The sequence below is a fragment of the Lacerta agilis genome, chromosome 5 (assembly GCF_009819535.1).
Source record: "Lacerta agilis isolate rLacAgi1 chromosome 5, rLacAgi1.pri, whole genome shotgun sequence".
NCBI classification, from domain to species: Eukaryota; Metazoa; Chordata; class Lepidosauria; order Squamata; family Lacertidae; genus Lacerta; species Lacerta agilis.
This window is the reverse complement of record NC_046316.1, coordinates 53,098,073-53,125,283: the sequence shown is the minus strand read 5'-3', so window position 1 is coordinate 53,125,283 and position 27,211 is coordinate 53,098,073. Positions and strand designations below refer to the sequence as shown.

Here is a 27,211-nt window from a genome sequence, read left to right as displayed (position 1 = left end):
TTAACAACTCATCTTACATACAGATTCCCTGTACATAGGAAAGAGCTACTCGCCTTTCTATAATGTTGGTATTAACAAGTTGATGTACCAAATATCAGCATAGCTTTATCAAGCAGTCTCTCCTTTTTTGTTTTTTGTACTATATCACCACTGAAGATGGGTAACAGTAATAGGAAAAATTATATATCTTGTTTGTGAGGATGTTTCCTCAGTGTTGTTAAGGTTTTTGTGCAGGTGTCTTTTTTTACGCAGTTAGAAATATGTATTAATTGCTCATATTTCTCTTTCCCCACCAGAAAATACATTTTGTAGTGGTGATCATGTATCATGGCATAGTCCGTTGGACAACAGTGAGTCAAGGATCCAACATATGCTGCTGACTGAAGATCCACAAATGCAGCCAGTTCAGACACCATTTGGGGTGGTGACTTTTCTTCAGGTATGGTAACAGAATCAGTATTCTGGGTATTCATTTAAGGAGCTAATAACCAAAATGAACAATGGAGTTTTCTTTGAAATGAGATTGTGGTAACTATGGGGTACCAGTACTTAAAAGCAGGTGCAGGTTTGGCATGGGTGAAGGCAAAACTAGATCTTTTCCATCATCCATTATGGTAATATTTCATGTCACTTTAATAATATTTTTCAAATGTCAGGTTTATTATTATTATTAATATGTTTATCTATTAATAATAATTAGGATGAATTAAAGAACCTTTTAATGAGTGTGAAAGAGGAGAGTGCAAAATATGGTCTGAAGCTCAACATCAAAAAAACTAAGAGCATGGCCACTGGTCCCATCACCTCCTGGCAAATAGAAGGGGAAGAAATGGAGGCAGTGAGAGATTTTACTTTCTTGGGCTCCATGATCACTGCAGATGGTGACAGCAGTCACGAAATTAAAAGACGCCTGCTTCTTGGGAGGAAAGCAATGACAAACCTAGACAGCATCTTAAAAAACAGAGACATCACCTTGCCAACAAAGGTCCGTATAGTTAAAGCTATGGTTTTCCCAGTAGTAATGTATGGAAGTGAGAGCTGGACCATAAAGAAGACTGATCGCCGAAGAATTGATGCTTTTGAATTATGGTGCTGGAGGAGACTCTTGAGAGTCCCATGGACTGCAAAAAGATCAAACTTATCCATCCTTAAAGAAATCAGCCCTGAGTGCTCACTGGAAGGGCAGATCCTGAAGTTGAGGCTCCAGTACTTTGGCCACCTCATGAGAAGAGAAGACTCCCTGGAAAAGACCCTGATGTTGGGAAAGATGGAGGGCACAAGGAGAAGGGGACGACAGAGGATGAGATGGTTGGACAGTGTTCTCAAAGCGATTGGCATGAGATTGGCCAAACTGCAGGAGGCAGTGGAGGATAGGGGTGCCTGGCGTGCTCTGGTCCATGGGGTCACGAAGAGTCGGACACAACTGAACGACTGAACAACAACAAATGTTTATCTAATATGATACTGAGCCTTTTCAGCTGTGAAAAGCTTTCCAGAGCCCTGAGTAAATTCTGCATATTTTCATGTTCTTGTCAACGTTTTGCATGGAGTGCTTTCATTCATGGAATACATATTCTTGGATTCTGATTTCCAAGGGCTTTTTTATGGTGTGCTAGCCCTTGCCTTAAGAAGCATGGAGAAATGGTTCAGGTGATGTGCTATTGTTCAGGAAACCTGCAATATAAGCTGAGGGAAAAGTTGAGGCCTGAATATTAATTCCCACTGTGATAATAACACTTGTTTGGTGAAGATCAGGAGTAGGGAGCCGGTGGCTGAGTTGGTCTGAGAGGCTGTCCTATGTAAGGTCTTACCAGAGGAAGGTCACACACCTGGTTTTTTAAAGTTGGTTAAACTGTTCAGGCATCCAGAAGTACAGCAGGAAGAGCTTTGGGGTACAGAGGCTGGTTGTCCCCAGTAACTGGACTGGGTTGTGGGAGTAATTGACTGGGGTGGAGGTTCAGAGAATTTGGCCTGAGGTAAAAGCCGCTTAAAGGCTAGTGTCAGGAACAGAAACTGTCACCAGACAGCTTAGGACCCCAGTGTAAATTGAAGTATTCCTTATGTACCATAGTGACTTTTTTTAATAAACCAACAGTCTTAGTTGAAATACTTTCCTGCTTTAGTGTTGGTGTCCATCTTATACCTAAGCCTAATATACCAGTTACTAGGAGGTTTTGTCAGTATTCTGAGAGTATTAATAGCAGCAGAAAAGTGAAGGACTGCAAATACATAAATCTGGGTTTAAACAGAGTAAAGCTGGGAGAATCGATAACCCTGACTTTTTGCAAAATATTACTAATACAGTTGCTTATTCATAGGCTTTAACGGGGCAGCAGGGAAACACTACCATGATACAGTCCGCAATATCTATTTTTTACATACAAAACAAAGTATATTCCAACTGGTATTGAAGTATTGTAGTTAACTTAGCAATTATTGTGTGTTTAAAGTGTTGTTGTTTTTGTCTTGATTTCCGAGGCAGCTGGTGATATTTACTGATCTGGCATAGTTTGGTATGTTGCAATGGTAGCAAACTTGTTTAACCTCAGAATGATGTATTGGCTTCCACTGTGCCAATGAACAGATCATTCCATATACAGTTGGCTGTGTGTATTATTCCAAACAAGATCTAGGCTTTGCAGATGCAAGGCTGTTGCTTCATCTCTATGGTTCTGTTGAGGAGCTCAACATGTGAAAACAAATGTGAAGGATTTGTGTAGCCATGTCCTTGTCTTTATTATCATTCTTTTGGTGTGGTTGGTGGGCTACTTAAAAATGAGGCTGCAGTCTAGATTAAATTTTAAATTGTATCTTAAGCTGTATTTTAATGAATTGTTTTATGTTTTTGTTGTGAATTTATTAGTGTTAGCTGCCCTGAGCCCGGTTTGGCAGGGAAGGGCGGGGTATAAATAAAAAATTTATTATTTGTTATTATTATTAGTCATCTTGCTAAGTTCTGACAGGAAGACTGAGGGTGTGCCATGGGCTGATATATTTCCTTTCCCTTTTTCATTTCTGGGTTTCCTTTGACTATAGCTTGACATAATATTTGAATCAGGAAAGCTATGGTCAATACTAATCTAACCTCCCCAGGTACAAATCCATATTATGGAATTAGCACTCATCATAAGATGCCCAATCAGGGATCACAGAATCACAGAATTGTAGAGTTGGAAGGGAACATGAAGATCACTTAGTCCAACCCCCTGCAGTGCAGGAATCTTTCGTCCAACATGCAGCTGCAATCCATGATTCTGAGATTAAGAGTCTCATGCTCTACCAACTGTGATATCCTTCATAGTAAATCTAGTTCATGCTAAATGAAATCTAGATGAAACGTGATGGAGGAGGGATTTCTCAAAAAAGAGTGTATAGCCAGAGTTTCAAGCCTTGGAGATGGTACACCAATGTAGAACCTGATCCTAATATATGTTACAAGTGTGTACCCCACCCCTTTTAACCCCTTTTCCAGATTGTTGGCGTCTGTACAGAGGAGCTTCATGCAGCACAGCAGTGGAATGGACAGGGTATATTGGAACTGCTTCGGACTGTTCCTGTGTAAGTACGGCATTGCCAGCTGACTAAAAACAATATTGTAAATATTCTTTAAAGAAATATTGCCTGATAAAGATGAATGCAGTCATAAAAGGTTATCAGTTCTACAGCTGGAATAAATTATGTAGTTTGGGATATCTGCATATACATTGACATGGTTTATTCTGATGTCAAAGCTCAATTTGAATTTTTCGGTCTTTTTGCTCAAAGTTTGTGGAACCTTTTTCAGACCAGTGGCTACACCACCTCATAGAAAACTTTGGGTGTGGGGGTGCGTGCTGGAGGCAAAAGTGGGCATGGTAAGAGGCATGGGTGGGCAGAGAATACCTCTTTCCATCCACATCAAAGTTAAGAGGTTTCTTCACTCACCCACTCACCCACTTCCATCCAGGCCAAGTAAGAAGCATTAACACAGTTTAAGGATACTTTACATCCAGGCAAAAGCCCTTAAGGTTTGTGTGGAGCAGAACTGGTGGGGTTATGACCTTGAGAGACACATGACCTAATTGGGAGCTCCTGAGGGCCAGATGCAGAAACCCGAAGATCTGCATTTGGGCCCCACATATGAGGTTCTCCACCTATGCTTGGGAATGTTTGAATATCTTTTAATTTAGAAATTAAATTAATCTAGAAATGCATATTTGACAATTTGCTTTTTCTGTATTTAAAATTCCATTAGCAATTTTTAACCTTTTGCCCTAGAAAAGTATTTAGTGCTCAGGCGCTTATTTAATACAAGCCCTCCACCCTTAAACATGTACTACAGAATTTTCACTTCTAGGAACGAAAGTTGTAGAACAAAGAAGCTCAATATGAGTATTATCTGAAGAAAACTGGTTTGTCATCTGTCTTGTACAGCTTAATTCTAGAGAATGCTGACGGTACAAGGATTACATGACTTTTGAGGTTCTTTCCAATTCTGTACTTTTATCTTTGGACATGAATAATCTTTTTGCTAATTGTTCTCTGCTTTCAAATTGAGGGGCCATTTATATGCAGGAAGGGTAAGTCCAGTCCATGAAGATCCCTGTCTCTCTTCGATGTTACAACCATTTTTACCCTCTTGCTGTGAGATATTGCAGTCATACAAAAAAAAATGGGTCTGTTTTCTTCATGATAAATGGGAAAACAGTACAGATTACCATCCTGCAGTTAAATTGTCCATTTTCTGTAGTTGAATTAGAGGCTTAACAATAATCCAACATCTAAAATGGACAGGTAGAAGTGCTAATTATTCATCCACAACCCCAAATCCATCCCTCCTTTCTGTCCCTTATTGCATTTGCACTAAAATCATTGGAGACCTAGAAGCATTGGGGCAATGGTAGTACACTCACTTATTTTTCTTTTTTTGATTTTGTTTATAGAGCAGGAGGCCCATGGTTGATAACAGACATGCGACGTGGAGAGACCATATTTGAAATAGATCCACACCTGCAAGTATGTAACTACTCAATCTGGTCCTTGATGACAGCAGGGCATTGCTTTCTTTGTCATGAGGAACAGCTGCCTTCTGGTAACGGAATATGCTCAGGGTAGACTTGTTGATTAGAGGCAATGGTTGTAGATCACTGATTGCCTGATCAAAGTGTGATTGGCTTCATTGAGTGTCCCTGAACACATTTGAGCAGCTTAATATTGGGCAACTGGGCCACAAGCAGCTCAGTCTCCTACCCTAATAAACCTTTATTTTCCCTGCCTTGTCTGTTTTCTAGTGCATGTATGCTTTGGAGAGGGTGGGAATGAATGGGGAAGTCACTTACTACATGCAATTTTCTCTGCATGTTTACAAGGTACGGCAATGACAGAGTAGGGTTCCTGTGCCTTTAACAGTAAGCTGTACAGAAATTTAGCACATGTAATTATGAAGAATTTTATATACTAACCTTCACCAGAAGGACATAATAACCAACACAGTACACTCTGGTTCTCTTCAGATCATATTGAACAACACAGGAACCATACAATACAAAAAGCTGAAAAGCAATTACCTCTGTACAGCTCTTAATAAAGCTACAATGTCAAACTGTTCATAAATACATTTAATACAGAATTTTGTTGCTGTGGTAGGAGAAGCTTACCTTTCCAAATTTGGCATTAAAAATGGCGAAACACTGTATGTGTGAATCTGGTAGCTCAGAGTGAAATTTTCTTTCACCATGCCAAAGAGCTAAGCATATTTGATTAGTGAAGCAGAGAAATAAGTTTCTTAAATGTAGTTCCATGTAGAGTTGAGTATATATGTTTGCATGTGAAAAGAAAATTTGAATAAATATTTTCTCCTTGGTTTTTACATTAATCTGCTGCAGTTGCTTCTCCTTGTAAGGCCCCCCTCACCGCGATATTTAGCTTAACAGCATCACCTGGTGGTGAATGTTAGAAGCTGAAACAAATAATTTTCCTAAGTTGCTCTGTCTACATTTTGAATTTCTGGTTTGCATGTAATGCAGGAATACTATGTTCAGAGCTTTTCATTCTGATTTAAGTTTGTAGAATCACTATGACGTTGATTCTTCTACAGTCAGGCACTGTTCAAAGGGGGAAATTTGATAATCACAAGTGACACATGTCGGTAGGATGTATTGAGGATTCACTGAAGCCTATTTTTGATGTAACAACTTTTTGCAAAATTTTGTTTTGATGAATTAAAAACTGTGGCTGACATTTCCTTTCCTTTAGAGCAATGTGGGACAGTATAAAAGCCCTTCATTTCTCAAGTGCTGACTGCCAATGAAACATAGAATAGGGATCTCCAATTTTCCATTTGCAAACTGAAGACTCTACCTTGGGTTCCAAACACACACCACCAAGTGCTCACATGGCAACCATACAGAGGCATACACAATCCCATCTCCCCCCTGCAATTAGTTTTTTTTTGGGGGGGGGGAACGGTGTTTCAGTCTGTGATATTCCTGGAGAGTTCAGCTGGGGAGGTAAGAGTTAACTGTGGCTCCTCAGCTAGGAGGTCACACACAGAGTTTTCTCCACCCTATAAATTACATTGGGGGATGGAGGGACATGTTATGTTAGAAAGCTACTTTAAAGCCTAATTACAGTGGGGACCATGTGGATTTTTTGGTGGGGAGGTCACAGCTGCTTGGATGGGGGCTGGGAAGGAAAGAGTAATCCTTCCTTTCTCCAGCAGTGACAACTTCAGACTTTGCCCCTCCTTTGGAATTAGACTTCAAAGAAGCCTATTGTAGCCAATAGAAGGTTTCCTTGAATCTTAATTGTGGTGAGGGGGGAGGTTTCAGGGTGAGGTTCACTCCAAAGGAGAGGATTAACCCTTTCCTCCCCAGCTTGCTTGTAGCCTTGGAAAGTCTTCTAATGGCCACACTAGAAGGCTTTCCATTATAAGTTGTATAAATATAGAGTGTTAATATTCCATATTTTAATATTCCAGAATGGCTTTGCACTGATATTTGAAATGTGTTTATATGTCTTCAATGGAATTCATTGATTTGTACACATGTATGGACACTTACGTTATCATTCCAGTTTAAAAAGTTTTTTTTAAGGAGGCATAAGGGTGAATAATTGAACTATATTTTTGTTTCTGAAATAATGTTTTGCCTTTCTAGGATTTTGACTATAACGATTTCTACTTACTTTTGTCTTAGATAATAATGACTGAACCACAGAAAAAGACTGTGTTGAAATGTGTCTGGCTGTTTTGTTTTTAGAAGCCCTTATTTTTAATTGGCAGTGGCTTGTAAGTGAAAAAAAAGTGCTTATATTTATATTCATTTATACTTTTCATTTTATCTTATGGAATATTAAAAATCTATTTTTATACAGTTTAGAATTGAATGTTTTCCTCTTAACACTGTTAAGTTGCATTTTTGTCAAGGGTAGTGGAATCTTTTTTCCTTTGTTTTCACTGGAAGGCTGCTTTGAAGACTAATTTCAAGGAGCCAGGGTGGGGGGTGGGGAGACCCGATGGATGACAAGGCAGGCGTTTGAAGACTTGTGGGCATCCACAGGCTCTGTGTTGGTGATTCACAATCTAGGAAAATATACTCCATGAGGTTGTAGTTCCTGTAGTGGCACAGGTGGGATTTTGGCTTCAAAAGACTTGGATGTTTTGTATCTTTTTTAAGCAGGACAGAGTTGATAAAGGGATTGAGACAGACGGTTCGAACCTGAGTGGTGTCAGTGCTAAATGTGCCTGGGATGATCTTAGCCGGCCGCCAGAGGATGACGAAGACAGTAGAAGTATCTGCATTGGCACACATCCCCGACGATTGTCTGGGAAAGGTAAGAGGGAACCTGGAAAGCCACTCGGAAGGTTGTTTTCTCAGCATCACAGCTAAGTTGGATGGAGTTCTCATACTGTTGTGTTTCTAAATAGGTACAATTTGTTTACAACTTTAAATACTTGCAGCATTCCTCCATTACAACCTTGATATTTTGTTTTCATCCCATGTCAGCATACAAAATTTTTAAATGTTTTTGGACTATTATAAGAAGATAGTTCCCTATTTTTTAAAATTATTTTTACAAGTCACATACTTGATAATCACAGGTATTTTTTAAAGTGGTAGAAGGCATGGCTAAAAGTATGAAATTGGGAGCTGTATTGCATCAAGGTGTGCTTTATGAGGTCTTCATTAAATTTAATATGATTATTTGATGAGCAAAGTTGCTTCGTACGGAACTTGAATTTTTTGTTATATCAAGTTAAATTCAAAGTTTAGCCCTCCCAACCCTCTCAATTTTTGTTAATTTATTTATAGCAAACCTGAATCACTTCGTACTCTGTGTGCTGCTCGGCAGTTAGAGTCGGTTCTGTGGTGTTTCATCTCCCCCCACCCCCCCAACCACTTTCTTTTAAAACAAACAAACAAAACATTACATTTAATTTCCACTTCTATAGCTTCTGATTGTGGTTTGGAGGGTAAGCACCATGAACAACAACAACAACAACAACAACAACAACAACAACAACAACAACAACAACAACAGTAAATTTGCACAAACACACACACACACCCATCTCTGCGGCTCCCAATTCAGCCAAGAATAGTTTGCCTTAGTGCAGGAAAGGAAGGAAGCCATATGAGTGGGGAAGTGTGTGAAGTTTGTTTCTAATCTTCCAGTCCATGCTCTGCAGGATCATCTGAACTGAACCTGACTCAGTTTTCAAACTATCATTTCAGATACAGAGCAAATCCGGGAGACTCTGCGAAGGGGACTTGAGATTAACAGCAAGCCTGTTCTGCCCCCAATTAACCATCAGAGACAGAATGGACTGAATAATGACAGAGCTCCGTAAGTTCAGTCTTGTATTTGGGTCCGGTGGTGGTGGAAGATGTGTCTAATTTTGCTTAGCCTTGGGGAAATAATGGAAGGAAAGTCTGGCTTAATGTTTCTAACCTGGTGATAGCTATTTATGCAATACTTCTAGATGGCTCACAATCTAAAAGACAAATTGAAAAGGGAGAATGCAACATAAAGGTAGGCTTGTGTTTTAGAGCAGGTTCAGAATTTATAGACTGCTGACCAAGAATTACACAGTGTGTACCTCTTGATAGTTAAGTCATCCATGGTGTTATGGGACTGACAAAGTAGATGATATAAGCAAAGTGGATGATGGCCAGATAGGAACATAGATACTAATGGGTTAAATAAACGGGGCTCTGCAAAACAGGCCTAAGTGATCTTATCAGTGGGTGGGCAGAACATAAGCTTGGCAATTAATTGATATTGTTATGAAATTAATTGATATTGCTATAATTTGGCTATTATTGGGGGAATATTGATAAACTAATAAACTTAATTGCAAAAAAGAACATAAGCATGACTACTTATGGACTGCAAGCGAGTGAGTGAATGAATGTGGAGGCCTGTCACTGATACTTGGGGTATTTTATATTTGTCCTGCTTGCCATCCAGTTAATAGTAGAGCCTTCTCAGAAGCATATGTTCATCCCTCCCTTCATTTGAAGGCCTTTTGCACTTCACACATGAGATTGTAGGGAGGCCCCTTATGACCAGTGCATTAGTAGTGATAAAGAAGAGCATTGTTCTCTGAAATTTGTTTGTATAACTAGTATACGTTGCTGGTTTTTTTTGATATTTTTCCTTTGTACTCTCTTTTGTGGTAGTAACGAGTAGCAGAATTTGTTCTCAAAGGTGATTCTTAGCATCTGCTGTGCACTATCATTGTCTGCTATCTGTAGATGGCTCAAGGGGGTGAATTATTTTTAAAAAACACTGTCTTTTCTGAGGACAAGATCTCATCTTCTACATTTGCTATCCAGTATACCTTGGAGAGGATTACATTGTTGAATCTTGTTAAAAGTCTGTGAAAAAGCGTAGCCAACTCCCATGACTTCCCATGAGAGACAGAGCCTTAGTAACTATATCTGTAAGCACTGCATCCTGGCCAGCCATTCGTATGGGTATCAGCTTAATCACATCCTTCTAGTGTGGGAATCCATTGCTTGGAACATTGTGTCCATCCAGTTCAGAACCAGTTACTCTTTATAGAGTTCTAACAGAGCCTTCTTAATCATCTTGACAGAGACCAGGACATTGCAAGAATCGTCAGAATCTCTTCCTTCTGCAGGAGTCGGAAACACTTCTGTTCAAGAGTGAGAGAACTGTTCCCCTTTGGGAGGAGAGCAAGGGATTGTTCTTACTAATTTGCAGTTCCCAAGATAGGCAGGTGGTTGCCCTCCAGTATTAGATCTTTTGTTGCTGAACATGTTTGGCCACATAGAATTCTATATGCCTTGTTTGCTAGAAATCCTGCTCCACTGTGCACTTTGTGCCCTTGGGCCTGAAAGACACATATCTTCATATTTCATCTTATGCATGGCATTGATGATTTTTTTAAAGGTGCATGAATAGTGCCCTGTTTGAGGCAGCACCAACATCAACAATTCTGCTATCCTTGGGTTGTAGCAAATTATAGTCTTCCCCACTGTAAACCCGTTGAAAATAATGAGCATGGCTAACTTCGATCCATTAATTTAATTGCCCTACTCTGAGTAAAATTTAGTTGGCTACACTAAGTGTGGTATTCCTTGCAGGAATAACTTGTGGACTTTCATGTGCTGAACTTGAGATACACAAGCTTGAGTCTTGCCAGAAAACCCATCTGAAACCAGTGAAAAGAATCCATTGCCAATTTGCTACTTGATTCCTGATTTAGCGGTACATTTCCTTTATTGTAAGGCTTTGTCCCTTCAAAGGAATATCAGAAGTATATATAGCTTGTCTCTACTTGCCTGCCCCAGCTTACTCTAACCACACATCCCTAAATATGTCTGCAGATGGCTTCTCCATTCAGGGAATAAAATATTCCTGAACACAAATGACTGAGGCTTTATGTGTGCTAAGGAGACACTTACCCACTGCATCCCTGCCTGTTGTGCCAGAGGATAAGCTGCTGTCCATCTGGTAGAGCTGACTCAGAAACTAGCTCACTTATTGAAATATGCAGGAGTGTAGCATGAGTAGCTTTGCCTTGTTTTAGTCTAGTGCCCTTGTGTAAGGCATGCAGGGAACAACAGAGAGAAGAACACAAATGGAGTTTTATTGAGAGGGTGTATGTAACAAAATGGCAATTTAATAATTAACAATAAAAGCTATCCCTGAGACAGTGGGGGTGCCAGCAAAACGAATGAGAAACACAGATTTCATGGTTTCCTTGAGATGCACTGAGTCCAGGTAGTTATAATCTCTGATAGGCTTCAGCAGCCTGGTGCCCTCCAGATGTTTTTGATACCACTTTCACCACTCCATGACTATTGGTTGTGCTAGTTGGTGGCAGTTGTAGTTTAAAACATTTGGAAGGCACCAGGTTGGGGAAGTCTGGCCTCTGATGTACAAAGACTCACAAAAAAGTAGGGTGGTCCCAAAATGATAATTTCCAGGTACACAAAAGGAAGTTTGTTCTTGCCTGTCACAAGAAAAGAGAGTTGAGTTTAGTAGTAGAGTATAAATTTAATTAAATAATAATTGCTGCTGCTGCTGCTGCTGCTACTACTACTACTACCACCAAGTGCCTTTTGTCATAGTTTGTTAGAATTTCAATAGCTTACTTTCATCCCCCCCCCACCAAAAATGTATATTTTAGAGCCACCCCAAAATGGTGGTTGAATATTGCTCTCAGACAACATGTGGTTCATACTCTTGTCAAAGATGCTGTTCCAGAGTGCTCTAAATACTTGTGACAGGTTGGTATATTCATTGAAAGGGAGGTTGTTTGTGATCTCAGAACCCAAGTCACAAGTCAGTTCACTGGAATGAGGAGCAGTGACATGAGTCTTGAGGGTGTTGGAATAAACTCCACAGAGGTAGTGTGTACTGTTAGCAAAGAATAAGATTATGAACAAGCAAAGGAACATGAGAGGTTGTTGTAGAATAGGTTTGGTGCAGCCTAAGAAGCCTTCATTACTTGCTTTGTATTCCATACTCTCTCTCCACACTGTGTTTTGTCAAGCCCTTACTTTCTCGTTTAATCAGAACCAGGAACTATCAAAATCCCCAGCTGTTCCACAGGTTTTGCCAATAGCAAAAAGGTCTGCTGGTATCTTGCCAGTCTTTCTCAAAGATGTAGACTTTGCATGTACAGTAGTCTGGCTGATTGTCTTGGTTATCCTCTGTTGCTTTCTGGTAAGGCTAATACCTAACAGACATTTCAGGAGGGCAACATTGTCTTTCTTAATCTTCTTAAAGATCATCTAGCCTACACTAGGGTCCTCCAACCAAGAGAGGCTGCAGCAGCAGAACAGGCAGTTCTTCAGTTGTGTAATTGACAGATTTTTCCATGTAAGCCAGTTTGCTAATCTCCTGTATGTAGGATCGCATAAGTCATGAAGAAAATGAAGTTCTTTACCTTTTATGTTGGAATTGCATTGTACTCCTCTCCTCCTCTAGAGGAATATAACTGACATTATTTGAATTGCAGCTTTTCGGTGGTGTGAAATAACTAAATGAGAAGCTACTGTGCCCTACTATTTGCTTCCAGATGGTTATAGAGGAAGGGGGAACTGTGCAGATTCAGTCCCATGTGTGTAACAGAACAGAAGAATCCAAGAATAACAGTTAACAGGGAATATTTGTTTTTTTTTTCTTCCATGAAGTAGCCTTAGATCGCCCTCTGTTGCATAATCAATAAATTGCAATACAGTCTATGCTGGACTGGGCTGGAGATGGGATTGCATGTCTGCATGAATGTTGCTTCTTTGAGCTTCAGATATTTAAGGAGACCTACCTCTGAACTGAGCTATTGGCCTTTTAACCTAGTGGAAGTAAGGAAGTGATGGCATGGTGATCATTGCCATATTCCCAGTTGCCTTACATCCAAAGGGTGTGACAGAGAATCCGTTCACATGCCTGGCTTCCAGCAACTGCTGGGAGCAAACAAGCACAGGAATCAATATCCTTTGCCATTTTCCTTGATCCTATGGCACACAGTGATGAAAAATATTCTCCTGTATTCTGCATGAATCAAATGCAGCTACTTCCCAGTGTTCTGGAGGGACTGGTGGGGTGTATGTGTGCTCAGTTTGGTGGATAGCTGAACAGAAACACAAGTTGCTTCTCTTCTTCTTCCCATGTCCCCAAAGACTTTCAGTTTTGTAAATGCTTTTGGATATGTTCTCTCAGCTATATGAAGAACCAGTTACTATTGATAAAGCAGGTAGTATCGTGTTTTCCCGAAAATAAGACATACCCATAAAATAAGCCGTAGCAGGATTTCTAAGCATTTGCGCAATATAAGCCATAACCTGAAAATAAGCCATAGTGATAGGCGCAGTTCTGGAGGGCGCCAAGGAAGAGGTGAGGCTGGATGCGGCGCCTCCCAGCAACAGCTCCAGCCCCGCCGGCAGTGCCCTTAAGACGGCCCTGGATAGGTGTGGCTATGCCGCGTACCGATGCAGAGTGGTTAAGAAGACGGGCAGCAGCTGGAGGGCAGCTCCTCCAGTGGTAAGGAGGCTCGGAGGTGACCGGTAGAAAGTGAAAGTAAAAGTCTCCTCGATGAAGTGATAAAAATAAGACATCCCCTGAAAATAAGCCATAGTGTGTCTTCTTGAGGAAAAATAAATATAAGACAGTGTCTTATTTTGGGGAAAACATGGTATGTGGATTAACATGAACGCTAGTTATGAGTGTTCTTTCTAACTACGGTTTCAGTTTCTCTCAAAGGAAAGTTATTGAAAGGAAGTAATTTGTCTAACAGAGCAATTCTAACCATGTTTACTCAGTTCTGTTGAATTTGATGGGGTTCACTTCCAGGTTAGTGAGGTTATAGTGGCAGCCTAAATTACTTGCAGCAACTCCTAAACAGGCCTCTAGTATCCTCAGGTTGTTTTGTTTGTTTAAAGAAGACTTTTTTTCTGCAGCTTTCCATGCACTTGATCAGAAGCACCTGGCACTGGCCACAGAATTTACCTTCAGATTGGACCTTGGTTTGGCCAAGGATAGTGGTACATGGTATTAGGTCTACAAACTTTAAGCTGAGGACAAGCTGCCCACCAGAGCAATACATCTTGCATTGTGTGTGGTCTTAAACTCTTCAGAGCATACTAAAGAAGGTTATTGCTGCCTGTGATGTAGGTTATTTTCTCATTAGCCTAGTAAGTGGAGGCTTATAGACAAAATTATCAAAATTATGTTTTTGTTCATAGCACTTATTGACTCAGTGTATATGCTGAAAGGTATGACTAGCAAACCTGCAAAAAGTATTCATATTGGTTACCCAGTACTCTTGCTCTCATGTTAGGAAAGGTGTTCTTAAACTATGTTATGCTAAGCCTTTCAAATAGCTTGATCCCAAGCATTTTTCACCTGCAAATAGAGCAAATTCAAACATGGCAGTGTACCATCACAGACATGGTGACTTTTTTCAAAGTCTCAGAACCAGAACAAATCTTTAGGATTAGGGTCTTGTTAAGGGTGGTGGTTTGGATTGTTTAAGCCCACCCAGATGCAGCCAGAACACAGTTTAGGTAGTCATGCATTGCATATTGTGTTGGAGCAAGGGCAAGGCAGATCAATGAGTAAGATGGAGAGTTAAGATGCGTAGCTTCTAAGGAAGATGAGGGGAACTGTGGGAGCACCTCAGACAGTCAGGATGTGAAAAATGAAAAGCTCTCTTACTTCCAGTTATCATAATATACACCATCATGGAAAAGGTTAGTTGTCCGCCTCTTGGCCAAATAAAATGCCCAAAATAATGGATATGAGAGAACTGATATATGTAGTAAAATTGGAGTATGAGAATGGTTGTGTATGCTGAAGATGTATTTTATTCTTTCTGATGTATACTTTGTGATGGATGTCAGAAGAAAGGCTAGCACGGGTACACAACTGTCAGAACTGGCAACAGCCTTAAGCTTTCAGCATAATGGGCTGGTATGAAATGCCCTGGCTCAGAGTAGCAAAGATCAGCCAGACTTCTTAATAGTTTTCAGTACAATAAATCCTGCATCAGAAACCTTAACATATTTAAAGCTGCTGCTGCATCCCACAAGAAATCTAGGAGATGCAGATCAAACCCATGGTCTCAATACCTCAAAATGGGATTAGAAATAAAAGGGTGGGTGCCAGTTCTACTCCTGAGTAGGACTTAGTTGAATGCAACTCAAATTATTTATCATGTATCTGTTAAACACCTTTTCTCAGTGAGAATGTTCTAAAGACCATTTGTAGTCTGTGATACTACATGGAATTAGTGTGAGTGCACCATTTGTTCAGGTGAAACACAGGGAAGTTGTGTGGTATGAGAATCTAAAAGCAATTTAAATAATGGGTTAACCAAAGCAATATTCTAGGCAGTAAGGCTTTCTCAACTATGAATATGGCAAAATTGAAGTATAAACGTCTTACTCAGCTTAATAGTGCTCAAATGCTGTCTTTTTTCCAGTTCAGTTGTGAAGCGGAGGAGACTGACTTTCACAGTGCCAAGGTTGTTGCACTACATGCAAGTTAAACTCTACTAACATCCAATTATCATTTTCCTGTTTGCTGAATTGTACTATCCTAGCATATAAAATGGACATAGTGTCAGTTCAAATGTAGCATCAAACTGTGGTTTGGCATTAAATTATTGAGACTTGAATTTGCGTGGTTAGATTCCTTCAGCTACCTGTGAACTCTGCTTTGCTTGCAATCTCTGGCTTTTGCAAACCAGAATTTGCCTGGTTTGGATAAAATTGCAAAATATAGTTTGCTGCAAAGTAAGATTTTGCAAGGAGTTCTGTGTCTGTGGTACTTTTGTGCATGTGACTGGAATGGTTAAACTTTGTGTAGCAAGTAAGTGTTGGAATATCTCCAGGGGCCTAAGGATTTTTACTAATTGGCATCAAGGGATGCTGATTTCAGCCATCTATTTCTAATGTGGCAAGAGGACCAAAGGTGGTTGCAGGTTTGTGCATGTGGTCATGGCGTGTTTTAACCAGGTTGTTTCTTCAGTCATTTTGCATATAGTAAAAAGATAAGGAGATGCTGCAGTACAGTGGAACCCTGGGTTACGCACGTGATCTGTTCCGGGTCACTGTGCATAACGCGGGCGTGCATAACTCGAACGCACGTTTTAAAAAACCCGAAAAACCAGAAGTAGCGCTATTTGAGCGCTTCTGTGCATGCACGAAGTGCACAGAAGCGTTCTGCGCATCCAGCAGTCGCACGTGCTCCGAAAAACACTTCCGGGGTGCGGGAGTGTGTATCCCGAATGTACACAACACGGCGCGTATGCAACATGAGTTATGACTGTATGTGGTTTTGATGCAAGTTACCAGTTTGGCCAACTGCTGCACAAGCCCAGTGCCAAAGTCTAATGTGGCTGCAGCTAACAGCACTGCGGCTAACAGCACTGTTGTTCATCTCAGTTCACATGATTTAAAAACCAATTCAGGCTGTTGGTAAGGACAGAAGATGGGGGAAGAAATAGTTGAAAGTCAGCAAAAGTCACCTTGGTAACTGCTGCATTACACTCGCTCAGAATGAAGAGACTTCAAACATGACTACAAACAGCTTTAAAGAAACAAAAAGAATTTAATCATCTAAAGAATTAATCTGACAACTGCCCACACTTACACCTCCCACAATCCTTCAGTCACTAGGGAATGAGCTTTAATCTCAGATTCCCCTCCAGTTCCATAAAATGCTAGATATGCAGTCTTCAAACTGGGGCATTTCCGGCACACTGCTCTCATTCAAATGCTCTCCCTCTCCTAACACAGCAGCCTTGGCTTTTGTCAGTTTTTTGTTTCATTTCTTTCTGGATGCAAAATGGGGATCATGAATTATTTGTGTTGGTTGGGTGAAGCATTCAGCCTGGTGGAGATGTTTACAATATTTTTATGTGCTAGTTACTGCAAAAAAGAAAACTTGTGGCACCTTTTACTAACACTCTTGGGAAGGAGCAGGGAGAGGCCAAGATGAATGGTCACAAAAATGCAAGTAATTGAAACAAAAGGCTTGCTGAACTGTCATTTTTAAAGCTATATTTTTTAGATAAAAGAAAGTGCAGTAATGAATTATTGGGTTCTTCCCCTCACACACTGATTCCCCCCTTCCCACTCCCTATCTAGGTTGCCTTCTTTTCCAAAGGCCAGGCATGGATTTTAATTCATGCTTGAAGAATGTGAAAATCTCCTGCATACTTGGTTTTCAGCTTAGTGTGTAGGTTATTGAACATCTAATGTGTGGGTGGCCCTTCCACTACCCTCCCATTCAAAGGCTGGCAAGGCAAAGAGAAGGGCCTTCACTTAGGAGACAAATTACAGTATATGGGAAATTCTACGCTTCTGGAGTCACTCTGTAAAGAAAACCTCTTGGTTCAAGAGTTAGAACAGCAAATCTGAATCACATATGGGTTACGGGAAGCTTATTCCAGGGACTTAATATATTGTCTTGTTTTGAGAAGAAGCTCATCAGGATGTGGTCAAGTCAGGAAATGAGGCACGGTTCAGGTTAGGGGAACAAACTCCTGGAATACTGGAGCAGGCAGAGCTTTAAGGAGGAAATTGCAGCAGCAAAAGGCACGTGGAGTGTTCATGGACTTTAAAATCAGTTCTGTTCGTTTTTCTGAGAAAGAAAAATACATAAATATCCCTTGTTATGCTAACAGCCTATTCTGTAACAGTCCAGAATGAACGCTGGGATACGTAACTATAATATAACCTGTGATCAGATACACAACATATGCTGTTGATAGTGGTGCAGCTACACTCTTGCCAGAAACAGATACGGGCTTCTCAAGCTGCAGAAGACACCTTAATACAATAGTACAGAATATTCTATTGATTTATGATGTTCTGTGGACCCAGCTACAGCAGTTTGGGATGCATAACACTGCATTTGGACAACATGGCATTTGCATTCTGGTCACTGTTGTTTTATGTGTAGTTTGGTGCTCTGGTCAGTAGCAACCCCCTTCTCAGTAAGATGAATGAACCTGATCTTGTGATTAGGGCTTGGCAATGGAGAAGTTGGCACTGAAGCACAATTTATGTGGGCAAGTTAACACTAGAGCACAATCTACAGTAAGAACAGTTCTATCTGGGGTTTTTGTAAACAGAAGCACAGCTAAGTAAATCTAAGTGGCTACAGTTATTTCCACTATGCCCTAGAACTCCTATGGTTTGGGGTTCTCTCAGCAGTGGACCTCATACAAAAACATAATGTGAGCCTAATCCCTAAAACTTGTAAATTTACTTGTAAATTGCTGTCTGGAGAAACACACAGCTGCCATTATTACTGCTTTAACACTAGAGCCAAATATATTGTCACAGTTGGAGCATCAGAGTATAAGCATGAATTCTTCCCCCTTATTTAGCATTACAATGAATACCGTATATACTTGAGTATAAGCCTAGTTTTTCAGCACACTTTTTGTGCTTTAAAAGCTGCCCTCGGCTTATACTCAAGTCAACCATTCCTTAAGAAGTGTACAAGAACGGTGGTTCTTTACTCTCCCCAGGCAGCTTGTTCCATTCCTGAACTGCTCACATAAATGCAAACTTTAGACCCCAGAAGGCAGAAAGCCTATCAGTTAAGGAAGTATTAAAACGCCACAGGTGCTCACTTTCCATGGCTCCTGCTTAAACAGGACAGGATCCCAGCCTTCTCTATATAACACAAGGGAACATTGCGCTGTGGGTTAAACCACAGAGCCCTAGGGCTTGCTGATCAGAAGAATGGCGGTTCGAAACCCTGCGATGGGGTGAGCTCCACAGCAGCAAAGGAGGAAGAGGAAGGAGCAGCCCAAAGGGCTGCTCGTTCCTCTTCTACCACAGTGGCAAAGGTGAACCGGCTTATACTTGAGTCAATAAGCTTTCCCACATTTTTGTAGGGAAATTAGGTGCCTCGGCTTATATTTGGGTCGACTTATACTCGAGTATATACGGTACTTAATCTCATTTTTTATTATAGCTACAGAGTAAACACAGTTTGGTTTCGGTGTCCATAAGGTTTGCAACTGTTTCCTTAGCTTGCAACTTAGGGTTGAAAAATTTCTATCTGAAGAAGTGTGCATGCACACGAAAGCTCATACCAAGAACAAACTTAGTTGGTCTCTAAGGTGCTACTGGAAGGAATTTTTTATTTTATTTTGCTTTGACTATGGCAGACCAACATGGCTACCTACCTGTTACCACCACCATTTAATTTGTATGCCGTCTTTCCATAGTTAAAACCATGTTCAAGACTTCTTACACATGAAAAAAATTACATAATTACAAACATATCAAAAGTAGTCAAAAACAATGAATAAAGCATATCAAAAGTACACAACCATTATTGAACAATTTCTGCATAAATAAGATGTAAATAAATAAGATGTAAACATAAACATACAAAAAATAATATAACAGCACCAACCCCACCCCACCCCAAACAATCTCTCCTAAACAATACCCCAACCCAAGAGTCTATTCAGCAGCCTCAGCTTTTGTAGCTGGGGTCAGTCAGGGCTCTGCCCTCCCAAGCCAGATGGAGCAGGCTAGTAAGGCAGGGAGCAAGTCTTCCACGACTCACAGCCAAAATTTGAAATTCTTCTGGTGACTATATGCTGCTTTTAGTAGTTAGTGTCAGATAAAAAGAATGTGTTGGTAGCAGGATAATTTTGCTAAATGTACATTGGAGATCAAGAAAGCTTAACTTAAGTGTCAATTGGCTGTTCAGTTATTTTAGGAGAAAATGATAAACTGCCAAACTCATTATTCAAGAGTCTGCTCCAAGCAATGGTTGGGTTTTTTAAAAAAAAAAACAAAGGCCCCACCGACACATCAGTGTAGTTCTGTATCCTATCTAGTCTGAAAGCATTTGGCGGGGAGTGAAATATATTTTCTCCAGAGGTTCCAGCTGTATCAACCTGAATGTTCTATGACCCACATGGCAACAGTTCTGAAATGGTGGGCTGGAATAAATCAGTGAGTCATGGAAGACATCCTCCTCTGCACTTCTTGCCAGGGTTCATTAAATTGGGTGGGGAATGTCTGGCCTGCAAGTTGAATGCAGCCCTGTAGGCCTCTCTCCCCATCCATATTTCTCACTAGCCCTGCTCTGTACCCTGATCAAGTGCTTTTGCCTCAGAGGAATGTGTCCTTGCCATTTCTATTGCTTGCCAGAGTGGAGATGTGTAGAAATCTCTGAGTTGTACATAGTTGGGATATAGCCTGTTATAGAAAGGTAAGAGTCACACCCATTGTTCTACTTGCTTTTGGATCTGGCTGTATGCATGACTGGCATGAACACCCTGGAAGGTTGCCCACAGGAGTCTGTGGCCCTTGGTTGAAAAGTATTCCCCATGCTTGCCTTAGATGAAATCACAAAGGGTTTTGTTCACATCTTTCTTCACTATTTGCATGGAGAGATTTATTCCCTTTTTTCACCCTTAGATCATAGTCATCCAAGTCAGGGTGGGGAACCAGTGGCCCTTCAGATGTTGTTGGGCTCTTCTATCAGCCCCAACCAGGAGGTAGAGTCCAGCAATATCCAGAGAACCATAGCTTCCCCATCCTTTCTTTATGCCTTCCGTCTATTAAAGAATGGCTAGTATCTTATAGAGAGGTTGGCATTAATAAAACTTTTACTGGCTTAGGTGTGATACTTTCAACTGGATTTGTGCCTCACTGGGGAAACTGGCAGGAAGTGTTGAGGAACGGTTGACAAAGTTTTCCAAATCCAAACTTTTGCAAAGAATCATCACCAAGTTTGTCAGGGTTGTATAACCTGAAGGCAGTAGCTATAGATAATTATTGCATGTGAACAACCGGCTAACTGAGAAGTGATCCAATGTCATGTCTTGTCGGCAGATGCCAAGTGGCCACCTAGTCCTCAGGAGTGCAGGTACCTAATGGGGCAGAATTGGTCAATCTCCAGCTGCAGGTACTTGCCTGAGGTATAAAGTATCCACTTGAGCAAAGAGATATTTGAGAATAAGCCACTCTTCACAAGTAGGGGCTCTGAAGGCTTGAAGCTTAAAAGCCTTCAGTTCTAGACAGAGTCCTGGAACAATGTGTGCACCAGCTCCTAGTCTTCAATATCCCCTGATTACCAAACTAGGACCTCTCACCACCAGGGGCGTAGGAAGAAGGGCGGGGGCAGTGCGCCCTCGGTGCCACCATGGAGGGGGGTGACAAATTATCAAGGAACATTTCCTGCCCTACTAGGGTGGTTCATAAAAAACTTTTTTAAATGCCTGCTCCAACGGTCTTATCTTACTACACTAGGGATTATATAGCTATATATGAAATTTCATGCATATCAGTTAATATCTTGACCCTCCTCCACAAAAATAGCTGTTTACTTGGCTGTTTTCCTATGTCATGAAAGCTGAAATTTCAATTCAGTGGAGCAGGGTCAAGTTTTTTATGAACTGCCCTACTGCCTTACCCTCCACTGGGTTTCCCGGGTCCTGGAAAGTAGGCCTATGTGAAGAAAATGAGACTAGGCTGAGTAGATTTTGCCTTGCCTTTGCCCCGCCCCCTGCCCGCAGCTGATTGGCTGCCACCCCATTTTGCTCGCACATGGTGCTGGGAGGAGCAGCTCAGTGCTGCCCTGGGCATGCCGGCCTCCCCTTTGCCCCCAGTCTCCCCTGCATGAAGCTAGGACCCCCCCCCCCAAAAAAAGCAGTTGTGTAATTAAAAGAAGATGAGAAAAATCAGCAAAGCAATTCTGTGGCTAATTGACCAATTCCTTTAAATAGGGTCTAAATTTTTTTCCAGTTTTCTCCATCTTTATTTAAAAGATTGAACAAATGCATAGTTTTCTTTTAACGGTAAGACTTCTGGTAACGTGCACGAGCACCAGGTCCACCAAACTTCTTAGATTCACAACGACAAGGATCAGCAACCAAAAGGGTCCTATCATACTGAATAAGGATATCCTTTATCTCCTTCTTGGAAGCTTCATCAACATATTGCTGGTAATAAGCCACCAGCACTTTGGAAATACACTGCCAAATTGTGTACTACGAATTTGTGCTACGTGTCCTCCACCCTTCACATGGACTCTGATGTCGACTCCTGCAAAGCACTCCTTGCCCAAAAGGAGAACTGGTTCAAGCAGTTTGTACTGCAGAGTTCTGGGCTTTATCATTTCCAGAGGCCTTCCATTCACCTTAATGAGGCCATTTCCTCTTTTGCAGTGAGCAGTTTTCTACCTGCCGAAGACCTGCACGCTCTGGAGGGGTCCTTTAGCCGGCATGGCACCTTGCTGTCAGCAAGAGCGGAAGAGAAAAGCTTAAATAGGGTCTATTAATGAAGTTCACACTTTTGACAACCAGTCTGATGCTTTTGCAGAAAAATATTCCTAGACACAAGACTTTAATTTTTTATCCCTTTCAGTCTCCCGTCTCGAGGCTAAGTACATCAAACTGTACATTCCCACCCCTCTCCCCAAGGCTGGATTATTTACTTCTGTGTGCTTGTGTATCTGTGTCTCCCTTGCATCTATTAGGGACTATTCTCTCGTTTTTTCCTTTGATATCTATGCTACTGATTACTTCTGCCGTTTTAATTTTAGAGAAAGTGTTTAATTTAAAAAGGATCTGTACTATAGAATAACAGTGGTAACAATACATTGAAGACAAGTAAATATTTTGGGGAGGGTGGTCCCAGAGCCCTAGCGCCACCATCCCAAAGAGGATAAAATGGGCGGACTTTGGTACTCTTTTGTCCTGTCCTTCCCCAATGTCTTTCTCTCTATCTGAGCTGGCTCCCTGCCTGTTATGTTACGTGCGGGGAAACCTATGTGGGGTTCCTCTGTGTAAAGTCTTCAAGCTGTTCCTGTGCGCACCTGACAAATCTGCCCCATTGTCAAAATTTATCTTTCCCCCCACCTCCAGTCTCTGTTGTTGTGTGTCCTGGCTGAGGGGCAAAACAGAAGACGGATGGCCATCGGTCAGGGATGGTCTAGTTGAGATTCCTGCATTGCACCAGGGGTTTGGCTAGATGACCCTCAGGGGTCCCTTCCAACTCTACAATTCTCTGATGAAGGCTTGTGTAGAGTTTTAGGTACAAGTTGGATGCAAAGGGTGCATAGGATTGCAGCCCATCTTATGCATTGTTGGCTTGGAAGTAAGTCCCACTGATCATGATGAGACTAGATTGCTGCTTTGCAGTCCTGTTTTTTAAATAAATGTCTTCCTTTTCAGATAATACAGAGCATGGTGACATCACAATAAATAAAACCTTCCCTTCAGTAGTTTCAAGCACTACTACAGGTTCCACATAATATCTGTACTGTTTACTGTGACAGCACCTGCACTTTGGAACTCCCCACCTATTGCAACAAAGCACGTGCCTTTGCTAGACTCTTTTTGAGCACCTGCTAAAAGCATTCTTCTTTAGGCAAGCATACCTAGATGCTTAGGAAGTTGAAGTGATTTTAATCTTAATATTTGAGCTTTTGTATGTTTTAAAGTAGGATTGTTAATTTTTCTTGATTTTACTGCTGTGTTTTTTTGTTTTTTGTAAACCACTTTGCAGGTTTTAAAAAATAAATTTTATTAAATAAATAATAAATATAAATAAAATAACACAAGCCAAAGCACAATCCATCCTGTAGATTTAAGTATCTATCCATAGTCGTCTACTTGTTATCAGAAGCCTAGAATATACATTCCTTTGTAAGAAAATATGAAATAACGTAAAACAATTTTTGCAGGCAAAAAAAATAAAATCAATGGGGGGTGACAAGAAATTTTCCGCACTGACCTTCCTACGCCTCTGCTCACCCCCCCCCCTGACGTTTGGACTTGAGACTGCCTTCAGATCTTGCTTCTCATTCTGACCTTGTGTTTGGGCGTCAGACTGCCTTTAGACTGTGCTCCTGATACACACCTTTGTTAATTTCCATATGTAAATCAAGCAGTACTGTAAGAACTGACCTGATCTCTTAAAAATTCCATATAACAGTGTTTGAAACTTTGCTTCTAAGGCAACCAGACTTGTCGAGCACCACTTAGGAAGACGTTTCACGTCTTCAGGTACCGTTATGTGTGAATGTATATTTGAATCAATACTAAGTGTTAACAGACATGGTTATTCTTCCTTTAGCGACTCCATCATCACAGATGATGTCTAGAGGCATCAGTAACTTCTCACACTGATTCCAGCTCACTATGATAATAAAATCGGCAGTAAGGTTGTTTCTACATTGAAGAGGATATTCACAGTGCCTTATAAGATGCCTGTAAAAATAGGCCATCCATGATAGGACCTGGCTAGGCTGTGCAGTGAAAAATCCTCTGGAAAATATGCCTGTGGGTCTTTAGCTGTGAGAAGGCAATATTATGAATATTTACTTGTGGATCATCCTATTTTACTCAGCGGGACATGCTTGCTACATACATCTCGGCTATGTGAGAGGTTGGATGACTTAACAAATTTATGTAGGCATACAAATACTAATATGGATACTGCAGGAGCTTGGCTCTAGCAGGTTCCCAATATTTTCACGGTATGCTACCATCTCTTAAGTGATGTCTCAAATAGGATTCCTCCAGCAGGGAAATGACATCACGTCACTTCTCAGCTGGTTTTTCACATGCAATGCATATAGCTCAGTGGTGCTTATAACCCCAAGGTTGCAGGTTCAGTCCGCGTAAGGGACAGCTGCATATTCCTGCATTGCAGGATGTTGGACTAGATGATCCTCAGGGTCCCTTCCAACTCTACAATTCTATGATTCTATATTCCCAATCCATAGCTACTACCTTCAGGTTATACAATCCTGCCAAACGTCTTCATGAATCTTTGCAATAGCTTGGATTTGGAAAATTTTGTCAAGCCTTCCTCGACACTTCTGGCCAGTTTCCCCAGTGAGGCACAAATCCAGTTGAAAGAATCATAAGACCTAAGTGTGGCCTGGATACTACTAGAAAGTAGGAGTGACACCTTAAAAAAAATATTGATGCACTTGCGTGCATGTGCGGTATCACCGCTCTGGTTGTGTACTTTTTGGGGTGTGAACGGCACCCCGGAATGGATCAGGTATGTAACCAGGGGTACCACTGTATGTTTGTTTCATCCCTCACCCTCTATTTTTTGCCTTCTGCCTTGGGAAAGGAGAATGTCTGTCTGCAGTGGGAGGGCTTTTGTATCTGTAGTGGCTTCCTGTGTGTATTGGAATGCTTTCATAGGTTTGAAGGCAATAGTGGTGGACCTAGCACATTTTACCCTACTGCCCCCCCATGCTTATTGTAAACACTTACAGCACATGAAGAGAGCTGGTGAATAAGCTGCCTGTGAGCCAGAACTACTGGATCAAAATGGCGTGTGATATGCCGGAATATTAAGTTGGAGGGTATTATTATTAAGTTGAAGTTTTGCTGAGGATGGTTGCATACAGCCATGCTCTTCTCTGTTGGAAAAGTGTGTTGTCCATTTTCCAGGGCACAGCTGTCTGCTTTTGCCATCAATAAAAATCTTCTTTACAAAGTGATGTAAAGCAGGGTATTGGTCTTGGGCTCTAAATGCACACCTATGTTTTTTTTTTCCTCTTAGGAGTCGGAAGGACAGCCTAGAAAGTGAAAGCTCAGCAACAATTATTCCTCATGAGTTGATTCGCACAAGACAGCTTGAGAGTGTGCACCTGAAATTCAACCAGGAATCAGGAGCATTGATTCCACTTTGTTTAAGGTGAGTAGTCAGCCTGGTTTGCTCAGTTGGTTAGAGCGTGGTGCTGATAATGCCAAGGTTGCAGGTTAAAACCCGTATGGGACGGCTGCATATTCTTGCATTGCAGGGCGTTGGACGAGATGATCCTTGGTGTTGATTCCAGCTCTACGTTTCTATAATTCTGTGAACTACCACCCTCTTGCTGCTGTCACTTCAAGCCCACTGTCACCATTTAACAAGGCATTTTGTCCATGTGACATTCACTTGTGAATGTACATGCTAATAATAATGCACTGGTACGCAAGGCACTGCTTTTATCATAATTTAGTCCAATATACAGCCCTGTATATTGATCGATATAATCCTAAGTAATTGTCAGCTGATTTGTATGATTTATGAAAGATTGTGTATTGCAGTTAGTGAGGAAGTGTACGATTGAGTGTGGTTATTGAAAGTGGAGTTTAGGTATGGAATTGCTTTCACTTGAGCTCCCTTACAACACACTCAGTAGCGTAGGACCTAATTCCCTGTGGTGTGAACCCATGAGGCTACACTGTGCTCATCAGTATTGAAACTGAAACACAGGTCAAATCTAAGTCACCTTCTTTTCTTTTTTTTACCCAGGGCCAAAATAGTCAGCAAGGGCCTTAATCATATGTTACTGTGGTCATGTTAAGTTTGCCCACTTATGCCTTACTTTTTATTATCTGTGAATTTAGAGTAATGTGCTTAGATGCTGTGAGACTTGAGTAGTTTAGTGCTTATGACATAGCAGTGTGCCACATGGAGAAGATACTGTGGATTTAGAAATCACATTTATGAGTGTTTATATTTACTCTTCCAGGGGCAGACTATTACATGGACGGCACTTTACATACAAAAGTATTACGGGAGATACAGCAATCACTTTTGTGTCAACAGGAGTTGAAGGGGCCTTTGCTACAGAGGAGCATCCATATGCAGCACATGGGCCTTGGTTACAAGTAAGAGCCCTCTCATCCTCTTTCCATCTTGCTGCAGTCACTCCCTCCTTCCCATTTTGCTAGATTATTTTTAGGCCAAGGAAGCCTTTGCATTCTGCTGCAGTTTCTTTTGAAGTGTTTAGGAAAGAGAATTTAAAGCCAAAATGTAATGGCAGTCTCTAATACTCTCTTCTGTGTAAACAGCAATTTTCTCTCCCAGAATCCCAGAACATTTTACAAACCCTGTATCCTCTAATTCCCTCTCTTACCACTGCAATGCAGCTACCTTTTGTAGTTACTGTTTTTGAACAGCACAATGCAGCCTAGAAGACAAGGTTACAATACTTGAACCCATGAAAAACTCAAAAGGAAAATCAAAACTGCAGAAATGGGAACCTTGCAAAATGATTTTCGCCTAGGGTACTGTTGTGAAGAGGCCTGGTTTTTGAGGAGAGAGCCACAGAATTCGTTTTTTTCTTAAGGTATCCACAATATGAATTCCTAGAAATGACAGCACTCCTCCCAGCCCCTTTGTACATTGGGTATGTTTCACCCTTCCTAAAATCCTGCCATCATAACTGCATACATCCTCTAGGATGAGCTAGTGGG

General features: G+C 41.1%; 1 protein-coding gene and 1 pseudogene across 2 annotated transcripts in view; one reads left to right on the top strand and one right to left on the bottom strand.

Moving 5' to 3' along the window:
- SUFU (SUFU negative regulator of hedgehog signaling) overlaps positions 1 to 27,211 on the top strand; it is a 71,846-nt gene that overhangs the window by 27,048 nt on the left and 17,587 nt on the right. The window contains exons 4-10 of one of the 2 annotated variants that reach the window (XM_033149793.1): positions 297 to 439; positions 3,473 to 3,558; positions 4,923 to 4,995; positions 7,659 to 7,812; positions 8,715 to 8,826; positions 25,527 to 25,661; positions 26,485 to 26,623. In XM_033149793.1, coding sequence (XP_033005684.1) covers positions 297 to 439; positions 3,473 to 3,558; positions 4,923 to 4,995; positions 7,659 to 7,812; positions 8,715 to 8,826; positions 25,527 to 25,661; positions 26,485 to 26,623 — 842 coding nt within the window. Of the gene's footprint in view, positions 1 to 296; positions 440 to 3,472; positions 3,559 to 4,922; positions 4,996 to 7,655; positions 7,813 to 8,714; positions 8,827 to 25,526; positions 25,662 to 26,484; positions 26,624 to 27,211 lie in introns of both variants that reach the window. The other variant, XM_033149792.1, reaches the window with a different exon arrangement.
- LOC117047055 lies at positions 21,741 to 22,228 on the bottom strand (annotated as a pseudogene).